The 11,713-nt window shown below is 55.0% G+C and overlaps 1 protein-coding gene across 1 annotated transcript in view; it reads left to right on the forward strand.

Moving 5' to 3' along the window:
• Window positions 1–1,364: 1,364 nt before the first annotated feature.
• Window positions 1,365–11,713, forward strand: part of VOLCADRAFT_116442 (uncharacterized protein) — a gene marked incomplete at both ends in the record, with an annotated part of 13,853 nt that continues 3,504 nt past the window's right edge. The window contains 13 exons of the mRNA XM_002947359.1: window positions 1,365–1,676; window positions 2,378–2,455; window positions 3,205–3,289; window positions 3,928–4,700; window positions 5,244–5,337; window positions 5,872–6,555; window positions 6,791–7,267; window positions 7,398–7,963; window positions 8,277–8,351; window positions 9,216–9,272; window positions 9,766–9,828; window positions 10,266–10,284; window positions 11,575–11,636. Coding sequence (XP_002947405.1) covers window positions 1,365–1,676; window positions 2,378–2,455; window positions 3,205–3,289; window positions 3,928–4,700; window positions 5,244–5,337; window positions 5,872–6,555; window positions 6,791–7,267; window positions 7,398–7,963; window positions 8,277–8,351; window positions 9,216–9,272; window positions 9,766–9,828; window positions 10,266–10,284; window positions 11,575–11,636 — 3,345 coding nt within the window. The remainder of the gene's footprint in view (window positions 1,677–2,377; window positions 2,456–3,204; window positions 3,290–3,927; window positions 4,701–5,243; window positions 5,338–5,871; window positions 6,556–6,790; window positions 7,268–7,397; window positions 7,964–8,276; window positions 8,352–9,215; window positions 9,273–9,765; window positions 9,829–10,265; window positions 10,285–11,574; window positions 11,637–11,713) is intronic.

An 11,713-nucleotide genomic window follows, 5' to 3' on the forward strand; every position in this document is an offset into this window, starting at 1 on the left:
GCATACGCGTTTAGATGTCCAGCCTGACGTGTACCCGTCAGACAGCAAGCAACCAGGAATCCACATGGCGAAGTATAAGCATTGGATGGGTCTGGCAGCCGAGCAAGCGGGCAGGAAGGAGGTGCTCCCGCATATCGCAATGTTTATCCCGCGTTCGGCGAATCGCAAGCTTATGCAGTTTAGGCTTTGCTGTTGGGCATTGGTGGCTAACAGGGCGTGTAAGGGACAGCGTTATACACCTAGGGAGGAGCGAGTATGCCCTTGCTGCGGCACCGATAGCCATATCGAGGACGAGAAACACATTTTGATGGACTGTCCGGTGTACAACAAAATCAGATCTGATATGGGTTTCCCACGCTTCGAGCATATGAAGGATGCTACGAAGTGGGAACCTGAACGCCTGGCAAGGATGCTGGAACGCATATGGTCCCACTGTAACTCTATCGTTCCCTTTGGTCGTTAGTATACTTCATCACTTGTTTCGTTGGAAGTGCGAGGTAGGATGGTGCTTATAGGCGATTTGGCAGCCCTTGAGCCCTCGGCTCGTACTAGGGTGGTTTGCAGGTACGGGGAACGCACCCACGACCATGTAACAACAACATAATTATGTACTCGGCCTGGCCATCACTTGTGGGTGTCTAAATAAGTTTAAGCTTATGCCGTACATGCATGTGAGCGATTTACCTGTTGCTAGCGCAGGGCCTCAGCAAAGTCACCCTGCAACCCACGTCCTTGGGCTGACATTAGCTCAGTACCACTCTCGGTAGTGCAGAAGTGCAATATCCAACACTATCAAACCAAGCCGCGGTATGGGCTGCTTGTGTATTACACGGCCAATTCCCATGTCTAGCCATTTTCGCCAGGAATCCACTGCCACAGATACGTGTTTAGGTCTACCATGAAACTATCTTACGGGGGCCCGTAAGATCACCGTGTGTACGCGACCCCACAACGGTAAATTAGTTAGTGTGTGTTAATGGTGGTGCGGTAGTGGCTGTGGTGTGGGTAAAGGTGATGCCATGTCCGTAGGGCCAAGACAGTCCAAGGGCCCATGGGCTGTAGGCTCAGGAGGAAGGGGAAGACTGGAAATGAAAAAATGTTGGGCTGTAAGGTAGGAGAGTCCGTACGGGTTCGTACACGGTTTGCCAACCTAACCCATGTCCCCATGCCATTTTTAAGGCCATGAGCATTTGTTGCTTTCAGTACACTAACTGAATATCTTAACGTTGCGTTGGAAGGTATCTGGCCTTCTGTTGCAAAGATATGCACGCCAAATGGCATTTGCTGCGCAGGAGTACAACTTATAGGAGTAAAGGATTATATGTTATGACTAACGAACGTCTACTCGGTCCGCATCAATAGCAATGAACTTTGCGAGTTCTTGGTTTCTTCTGACGCTTCTCGCTTTCCTGCCCTGTCGACTTGAGGGCACGGGCAGCGATGCCCGCACCGCGTACATGGAGGTCCGCAGCGGAAGGGACTTGGCAGTTGCATTTGCGTCTGCCGCGCGCATCGACACAGCAATTATCCTTGCGGACGTGTGGATGCTGGACACAGACTGGGATGGCTTGCTGAATGGTAGCGAACCTATCCTGTTGAAAAGAAACTTCACTATTCTTGGCAGCCCAAACCTTCCAAAATGGCCACTGCTCAACATGGGATTCGTCCACGTCAAGGTATGATGGCGACCTGGAATGCCCCATAAAGAAGTTGCCAGACAAATATGTATCGCTGATTTAAACGGCATTGAGTCAAAGTTAAACCCACATGTGCCTTCATCAACGTCGCTGCTATTGCGTCCTCAACAGCCGAACTCGCGTCCGTGAAAACCCCCCGAACCTTTGCACGCATGAAAAAAAGCTCCCGAGTGAGGCCTTTGGACTGATGTCGCAGCCTTCAGTACATGTAACTGTTGAAACTTATCTTTATGTGTTCCAACGCGCCTGATGTCCAGGCGTCTTCGCAACCCTTCCAAAAAGTCTCTCCCCGGGGAACAGCATTGGGAACAGCATCTTCCCAAAAAGCCCAGCTCAAACTCAAACTCTGGATTATAACCCTTTTGCCACCCATGACAACTACTACTGTATGTTCACATGGGGGTATTACTTAATGAACAGTTCTCGTCACCCTGTAACCATGGCCGATTGTAACCGTAACCGTAACCGCATAACCGCCGTTAACCCCCGATACCACCCAAGAGGGGCAAGACCTCACCCAATGGTTCCCAGCCAGCTAAAGCACCCCTCCAGCAGACGCGTTGATCGCGGTCAACCAAGAGGCATCCATTTGCTGCATGACAACGCCCGATCAAGTTTGTACGTTGTATCGTTGCGCCCAACCACCCAACTGTTTTCTAACCTTGCGATATGGATCCCAGGTCCGTATCGGGAACGGTGTCACACTCACTGTACGACATGTCGTAGTCGGGGACTTTCGCAGCGATATCCTAACACAGGTGGGGGTGGGGTGGGGTGGGGAGGATCCCCCCTTTCCTGGTGCTATCGTGGTGGTGGTGATTGGGGCTCGGCCGTGCTGGGCCCGGGGGGCTGGGGCTCTGCTCCGCAGCGGGGTGACGGGGGGGACTGGAAGGCTTTGGGGGTAAGGCCCTGTGCGCGTGTGTGTGTGTGTGTGTTTGGGGGGTATAGGCGCCTGCTATCTCTCCCGCAGCCGGGGGGATGGCGGGGAGCTGGCGACGTGCACATCCAGAGCGGGACATGCGACTCAAGTGGGTCATGGAAGGGGACGGTGACCCAAAGCAAGAGGTCTCGTCTGATTGGATGCGGTATCCTAGGTTCATTGTATCCTGGGTCGTTTTAGATTGCTTGTGTGCCGCCAATTTCTCGTCCTGCTCGTGGTGATGTTCGTGGTTGTGATGTTTGTGGAAGGGTAGTTGTTGGTTTAGGAGGTTAAAACGACCGTTTGATGTATCCAGGCTGACCGCTGCACATGGGCAGGTGGCACTCCGCAGTGCGCAGACGGTGCAGTGCCGGTTTTAGATTTAGCGTTTTGTTAAAACGAGACTTTATCCGTTAGGTTCGTTGTGACCGTTATTACCTGCCTTCAGCATGGCCATCATACTCGCCTTGTGTTCGTCACCCCCGATGCGTTGCATTAAAGCTCATTAAAGCTGCATGTAAGGCCGTTTCCCGTTATGACCGTTGGCTTCCGTTATGACCGTTAGTTAGTTTCTTGTTATGTCCTCAGGCTCCCGGCTTCGACCTAGCGGCGCCGTCGTTCCCTTCGGGCCCCTCTGGCGTTTTGATGCACAACGAGACGGCAGTGATGTACAGTGAGTGGAGTGCGTCGTGTGTATGTATGTATGTATCTAATCATGGGGAAGAGGGGGAAACCGCAATTATGCTTCATGAGTTGTGGGGGAGGGCTCAAGGGAGGGGAGGGGAGGGGAGGGGAGGGGAGGGGAGGGGTCTGAGTGAGGGTGATGGGGGCCGGGGGGGGGCGGTTGCGGGAAAGAAAGAGGACAATGTAACGGTGGACGGGTTGCCGCGGTGGGGGCGCTTTGTGAGGTGATGAGAAAACACAAACGCGCCTTCACGAAGGTATTAAGCGCAAAAACAGAAATGCTCCGGGAGGTGTGTGTACCTGTGTATGTATATATGTGTTGATTTGAGTAGGGAAATGTCCCGGTTCTCTGTTTTCTAACGGTAACTCTCGCGCCCGTGATCTCTGCCTGGAGGCTGCCCCCCGCCCCGGTGAATGCTCTTGTGTTTTGCACCGACGTGTCATATTTCTTTATCCCACCCACCACCTGAACTCCCAAAACCCAGTGCGCATGTTACACGTTTTCCAAGCTATATCTATCTCATCATGTCCGGTCCTTTAAGCACATACATACATACATACATACATACATACATACATACATACATACGCACACTATCATCCGTACTCGCTTCCAACCCCCTCCAGGCGTCTGCCTGCCAGTCGGCATTTGGACACGCGGCTTAAGTACAAGTCCTCGAGCTGCATCACGCCCGGGCATCCACACCTACAAACTGAACGTTACCCAGACCAGCTGCGTCAACATCACGCCTTCCACAGCCACACCCGCACTCTATCCACCCTCTCGGGGCCTTGCGCTCCAACCTCGCCTCCAAGACCGGTGCTGGGCCGACCGCGGCGTCTTTATCGATGTAGCTGTCCCCGGCGCTGACGTGGCCACCGCCGGGCGCGCCACCGTACCCAATAACTACGATGTCGTACTGCTCAATGTGACGTACATGTGCGCGCGCGTGATCACGGATGAGTGCATGGCCCGCCTGAAGAACCCCTTGGCGTGTGCGTTATCGATGGTGGCGAATGATAAGGCCCAGTTACCGTGGCGGCTGCCGGCGGGTCCGGAGGCCGTGGTTTCGGTGCACAGCGGCCGGGAGCTGGCGGCGGCGTTGGCGGCGGCGCCGCTGGTGGCGGAGGTGGTTTTGGAACGGGACATTTGGATGCGTGAGAGCGACTGGGAGGGGCTGTTATGGGAGGTCTCGGACGGCGGCAGCGGTTCTGCAGCGGTTTCGGAGCCGGCGTTGCTGAGCCGGAGCCTTACCCTGAGCGGCAGCGCAAAGCTGGGGGACAGCTGGCCGCTACTCAACATGGGATTTGTGTACGACAAGATCCGGATTGCGAGCGGAGTTACGGTGACTGTACGGCACCTCTTGCTGGGGGACTTTGGGGATAAGAACGGCACCCAGGTGCGGGGGGGAGGGATGGGGAGAGGCGGTGGGTGCGTGCGTGGTAACAGGTGGGTGGTTGGGGCCGTGTGTTCAATGCTGATAACGAGGTTTTTGTTGGTCCGCCGATTGCGTCAGCGAGTGCACGGTTGTTGATATGTCTGTCTGTCTGTCTGTCTGTCGATATATGCTAGCTAGTAGTATAGATTTAAGATCTAACTGCTACGGGCGGCTCTTTGTCTCCCTAACTTCAGGTGAATGCAGCAAAGACTGGTTCTTATCTTCCTGTATTGGCACCATATCTTTGTATTTAGCGCAAGGCAGGCGCCTGCGTCGCGTCTTCTTCCATCATCGGATCTACAGCTCTTTTCTTTCGCTGCGGCCGGTAGTTTTCCTCACTTTATATTCATAAAAAAATTGTTGTTATATCCAACTTATAATGGAATCGCACTGTTTTATGACATGATGGGATTATTTCCCGTTGCTAAGGGATCAAGCTAAAATAAAGCGGAATTCTGACCGTTTAATTGCATTACTGTTTGTTTTTTTTACTTTTATCGGCAGAGCCTCGGCTTCGATTTGGCGGCGCCCACGACGTTCAATGCATACGACACACAGCCGGGAGTAATTGTACATGACGAGACAGCGCTGCTGTACGGTAAGCTCTCTGTTTGCCGCGATGGTATAGAACGCTTGAACCCTTTCCGGTGTACATACATACATACATACATACATACATACATACATACATACATACATACATACATACATACATACATACACATTTAAATACCCAGCAGGACCAACCCCGCACTTATCCATCCATAGCGTCAACATACCATCATAGAAGCCCCTTTCCAAGCATCAATGGCCCCCCCGGCGATTCGACATCAAACGTGCCGCTATCACACCCCGCCTTGACATTTTTTCACACACATAACTTCCGGATCGCAATCCGCAACGTCATCACCTACCGGCATCATGACGATACCACAAAGCGATGGGCCTCTAAGGCTCCCTCGCTCGGAGAAGAAATGCCCCGAAACGCCCTACCAGGGGGCTTTCGCGAATCGCATCACACGACCACCACACGACCACGGCAGCACGCCAGCCAACACCGCACCTTTCATGCTATTTCATGCCATAACTATGCACCGCCCTTATGCACCTAAACAACAACTCCTCAACGCAGCGCTTTGCTCACCAGCTTTCACTTGGAACCTGTCCTTGGTTGGTGCGCCTCGCGCAACCTCAAGACCTGGCACACAGACCTTCAAACTGGCCGTTTCTCAACCTGCCTGTGCCAATATGACCACCTCCACCACCTCCTCCACCTCCTCCTCCACCACCACCACCTCCTCCACCTCCACCACCACCACGACCACCACCACCACGACCACCACCACCAACACCAACAACACCAACAACACCAACACCAACACCAACACCAACACCAACAACACCAACAACACCAACAACACCAACAACACCAGCACCTCCTTGCCAACTCTTAGCGATTTTGTGATACAACCGCCGCTCATGTCTCGCTGCTGGGCCGACCGGGGCGTGCTTGTGGACGTGGCGCTGCCCGGCACGCACATGGATAAGTACAGAAATGAAATTCCTTCTCAGTACGACATTGTCCTGCACAACGTATCGTACATTTGCGCCAATGTCATGAATGACGATTGCCTCCTCGACCGTGGCGGCGTGCATGGATGCATGGGTTGGATGAGTCAGAATAGGCTGCCGGGGCAGGTGCTGCTGCCGTGGCGGCAACTGGAGCCCACGTCAGCGTCGGCGGCGGCCGTGGGGCGAGACAGCGGCGGCGGCCGCGCCTCCCTAAGCGGGCCCGCGAGGGCAGGTGCCATCGGCGGTGCGGTCGCAGGTAGTGGCCGCAGTGGGGTGTTGGAGGACGGCTGGACTTGCGCGGCTCGTCTGTGTGAACGGCGCGCGCGCGCGCTTGTTGGTTTCTGTTGACAGCAGCTGAGCTGCGTGTGTACGCTTTGCCCAGTCTTTATGTATTTTGTACCAGTGATTGCACCAGAGTTATTGCCCAGTCAGTTATGCACCTGATCGATACACGGCGATGGTGTTGGTCGACCATGCAGGCGCGGCGCTGCTGCTGGCGGCTGTGGCGGGGGGATTCCTCTTTGTACGGCATCGCCAGCGGCGGATGGCTCTGGAGAACGGGTCCCAATGTTCCTTCGATGCGATCGCATCTGCAGGCACTGGCGGCAGCGGCGGCGCCGCCGCCGCCGCAGCAGCTAAGGGCGCGCCAATGCGAGCCGCCACTGGCGGCTCCACTGACACGGGCGCAGCTTGCGATAGCGTCGCTGGCGGCGGCGGCGGCGGAAGCGCCTCCGCCAGCCCAAGCGAAGAGGGGTACAGTCGCGGCGTCGAAAGGGATGCGGCTTTGACGGCGGAAGGCGTGGGGACAGGGACAGGGCCCGGGCCCGGGCCAGCGGCAGGCGAAGACGCCCTTGAGGCGGCGGGGACGAAGGTCGCGGAAGCGGAGCCCAGGCAGGCGGGCCGCGACGGCGGCGGCAGCGGCGGCGGTTCGGAAGGGGCACAGACTGGGAGTGCAGGTAAAGTTGCCTGTCAAGCTGGTTCCTAATTAGCTTCTCTTCTCAAGATTCTATGTACTTCGCAGAAGGTCCGATCCGATCATATAACCCTAAGGTCGAAAACGGCTTCCCCCACGGCGTGTCGTACCAGGAGGTGCTGGAGGCGGGCAGTTCACTCCGAGCATTTCGGAGCAGACGGACAATCTTCTGACTCGCAGCGGCGATGGCGGGCCTTCTAGCTCCGGAACCAGCAGCCAGCAGCGGCGGCCGCTGCCGCCGCCGCCGGCAACAACAACCACGGCATTGCTTTTCCCTGAAGACGAGCATGTCGTCGTAACGGCGCTTACGCCGCCACGGCAGGACCTGGCGCTAGGCGAGGCGGCGGCGGCGGAGGTAAAGTTGCTTCCGGTGGTGCGCGGCAAGGGGGCGTTTGGACGAGTGTACGAGGGACTGTACGGCGGCGAGAAGGTGGCGGTTAAGGTGATGAGAGATGTGGGAGACCTCTGTGAGGCGTCCGGCAAAAAAGCGTTGGAACAAGTGCTCAACAGCTTTGCTCAGGAAGTCGAGGTGTTGGGGCGGTGTTGCCATCCTAATGTCGTACGGTTGCTGGCGGCGTGCTTGACGCCACCCAAGCTGTTCTTGGTGATGGAGCTGATGGAAACGAGCCTGGAACAGTTGGTGTACAACAAAGACCGGGAGCTGCTGCCGCTGCAGAAGGTGCGCGTGTACTTTGGGGGATGGGGAGGGAGGGGAGACGTGAATAACGTCAGGGGTATTAGAGTTTTGGGTTTTAGGGGTTTAGGGTAGAATGACACAAAAAGCACAATGACGTATCGCGCTGCAATACTGTGCATCCCTGTTGTATGGCCGTACCATCTGCGTGCATTTTGAATTTTGAATTATTGGGATAGTTTTTTACGGGGGTGTTGGGAGCTGTCATTATGGATTATGGATGACAGCTGAAACCGTCGCTGTGCGCGATGTTGCCTTGCGTGTTGTACTGCATACTGTACGACATTGTGTACGACAGGTGCTATGCATTGCGCTGGACATTGCCAAGGGCCTGGAGTACCTGCATCCCACCATCATGCACCGAGATCTCAAGGTGGGGAATGTACCGACTACGAGATCTCAATGTACGAATGCATTGAGTAGTGGACAAAAAAAGCGATATGGGATTTAGAAAGAGGCTTGACACACGGGAGTGTGTACGGCACAGTACGGAATTTCATTTTCTCACGTCACGACAGGATATGGGCCAGGGGAGTAGAGGTATAGGGTACGGCGCATACACAACATCGAAAAGAGCACCAGCACATCATTTCCTGGTTCCATGTCTGTATGTATGTATGTTGTTACAGGGTGGTTAACTTCGCCAGCGGCCCCCTTTCCCGGGGCAGTCCCTGCTCTCCCCTGCTAGAGGGGCACCCTAATCCGTCACCCCATCCGACTTCAGAATGTATTCGTTGGGTTCGGCAACTCACCACCAGCATCCAACCAAATCTAGCGGATCAACGGCGCATCAACTTAGTTCCTGGTCAGCTCGCAAGTTGATATTATCACGTCCTACACCGTCCATAAGATGGGGGGCCACCTCCCATTTCATCACTCCTCAAACACCCGAGGAGCCGGCAGGCGGATTTGAACCCGGGTCGACTGGGTCAACTGGGAGCAGAAGTCAGGCCTTAACCTCTGCCAGCCGCCTGCCTATTGTATGTATGTATGTATGTATGTCTCGACTCCGCAATCCCTGAGGACGTTCCTTTTTTGGCTCCAACACCCCGGGTCAAAATATCAAACCTTGGGAATCTCTTTAGGGCACAGCCCATCGTATCAATACATGGTTTCCGGGTTCTTTCCTCCCTTCCCCACTCCCCCACTCCCCCCCTTCATCTTGCGTCACCAGCTGCGCTCCCTCAGTGGGATATCCTCGCATGCATGATATCCCTCCCTCCTCCCTGCCGTACAGCCGGGCAATGTATTGATCAACGGACCCACCTCCCCGCGGCCGGTTGCCAAGATAACGGTGGGAGGTTGGGGTCGTGCACAGGGCGGGGGGGGAGGGACGGGTGGGAGAGGGACGGGGGGGAGAGGGACGGGGGGGGAGAGGGACGGGGGGGAGAGGGACGGGGGGGAAGAGGAGGGGGGTGAGAAGGTGAATTGCATGCAAGGAAAAAGAAAGAATGCAAGGCGGAGAGCGGGAAGGCGAATGGCGGCGGCCGGAGTCAGAGTGTTGAGATGTTCGATAAAGATGTGGTCATCAAAGGAGGGGGTGTTCCGCGCTGGGAATCAAATCGCCTGGTCCTTTACTTTTTCTTATCCCCCCTCTCTCCCTCTCCCCTCTCCCCCGCTCCCCTTTACCTATCCAGCTACCTACCATCCGGGTGCTAAACCCTCTTCACGTGGGGGGAAAAAAGGGGAGGACGACGCGTGTGTGTGTGTGTGTGTCCTCTCTCACCCTCTCCCTATTTCGCCCTCTCCCGCCCTCTCCCGCCCGCCCTCACGTACATTCCCAACAGGATTTCGGAGTGTCACGTCTCCGCAGCACCGTCCTCATTACCAAGCACCCTGAGGCGGGGACGGTGAGGGCCGGGAGAAGGGTGGGGGAAATGTGTGTGTGTGTGTATGTGTGTGTGCGTGTGTGTGTGTGTGTGAGTGAGAGAGAGAGAGGGTGGGTGAGTGGAAACCAAACGATGTTGAAAATGATGAAGAAAATGGCCAAAACCGCCGAACGACGTCCAACGGCAGCTCTGGGGACTGCAGGAGAGGCCGATAAGGGGGAGAGGTTAATGGGTGAGAGCATCGCGACGGTGTGTACAAGCTGTACGGACTGTACGGGCAAGGATGATTGGGGGAGTGTATGGAAGCTGTCGTGAAGGTGATGTCAAATGGGAAATGGTTCAAGTATGAAGTTGTGTTACTCCCACGGCTAACCTGCTGCCCCCCCCGCCCCCCCCTCCGGTGTCCTTCCTCCCCCTCCTCCTCCCCCTCCCCCTCTAATGCTGTGCCCCCCGCACAGCCAGCCTACATGGCCCCAGGTACGGGTCGTACACACACTTTCGGGTGGAGGAGGGCCGAGAAGAAGAAAGTGGGGGAGGGGGAAGCCGTTGGGTTCCGGCTGGCGGACTTGCGCTGCTGCTGGCGTGTGTGGGGGGGCGGGGTCGTACGGCTTCCCGGTCGGGTGTCGCTGCCGCTGACATGAATCGGGTGACTGAATCCGGTCCTGTGTGACTTCTGTTCAGCTGTATTGTTTGTTGTTTGCTTCGTTGCGGAGAGATCTGTCTTCGCGAGGCCTGGCGGACCTCGGCAAAGGCATTGCCTAGTTAGGCATGTTTTGTGATTTTTCATACGTCTTGAGATCAGTGTTTTTTTTAAGTAATATATTCCTTATAAGGAATAAAGAGGCCATTTTGGCCTTTGGAAAAAAGGAATGAATTGAGGCCGATCCGTACATTTTCATTCCTCCAGCCAAAAACGTCCATTGCTGCAAGATTGCTCCGTAGTGTGCAGAACTTGGTATTATCGATCATAGAATAGATATGAGGGGCCGTAAGAAGGTCAAGCCCGTGAGTCAACGCGGCATAGCAGAATGTATGACCGGTCCTCGCATAGCCAAACACGCAAAAGGCAACGACTCGAACGTCGAACAAACACCAAAACAGCAAGATAAGCCTGAAAATTTTCCTGATAAAGGCCTTTGCTTGGTCGGATTTACTTATTGCTCACAAACAGTGCCAGAACTATCTATGCATGTGCATATGAAGAGTGCGCACATGGACGAAAACGCGCCAACTCAGTGCGTGAATCTTGGTCTATGAGGGGAGTCGTAACTTATCGGGGGGGGTCTGGGGGGGGGCGTAGCCCCCCCCAGCGCCCCACACTTACGGAATACATTACGGCGACCCTAGCAACTTTGTTACTTAGGTCGGAATAAATTGAGACCCGCCCTAAATGAAAAAAATCACTGCTTGAGATTATTTGGAAAGAGCAGGAGCAGCCCTTTCGCGCCCGATTCGCCTTATTCCTCTCTCTTCTTTTTATTAATTTCAAATACTTTATTGATTTTCTTATTAGACAGAGATATTTATGTACGATGCCCGCGTCACATTCCGGGGAAGCGTTTTATTGATTTTCGTATTCGAAATTGTTCATTGGCGGGATGAAGGTTTAAAACGGAAACGTCCTTATACCTTGGCCTCTCCCCCCTCACACACACACACACACACACACCTCCCGGTTTTTCGTTTCCATTTCCCAAACCCTCTCTTCCCGAACCCTCTTTTCCCGAACCCTCTCTTCCCGAACCCTATCTTCCCGATCCCGCACAGAGACGTTCGACGTGAAGAACTACACCCTGACACATCACGTGGTGAGCGGAGGGGGTTGGGAGGTAGGGGGGTTGGGAAGTGGAGGGTTGGGAGGTAGGGGGTTGGAGGTAGGGGGGTTGGAAGGTAGGGGGTTTGAAAA

Source organism: Volvox carteri (genome assembly GCF_000143455.1).
Source record: "Volvox carteri f. nagariensis unplaced genomic scaffold VOLCAscaffold_6, whole genome shotgun sequence".
Classification (NCBI taxonomy): domain Eukaryota; kingdom Viridiplantae; phylum Chlorophyta; class Chlorophyceae; order Chlamydomonadales; family Volvocaceae; genus Volvox; species Volvox carteri.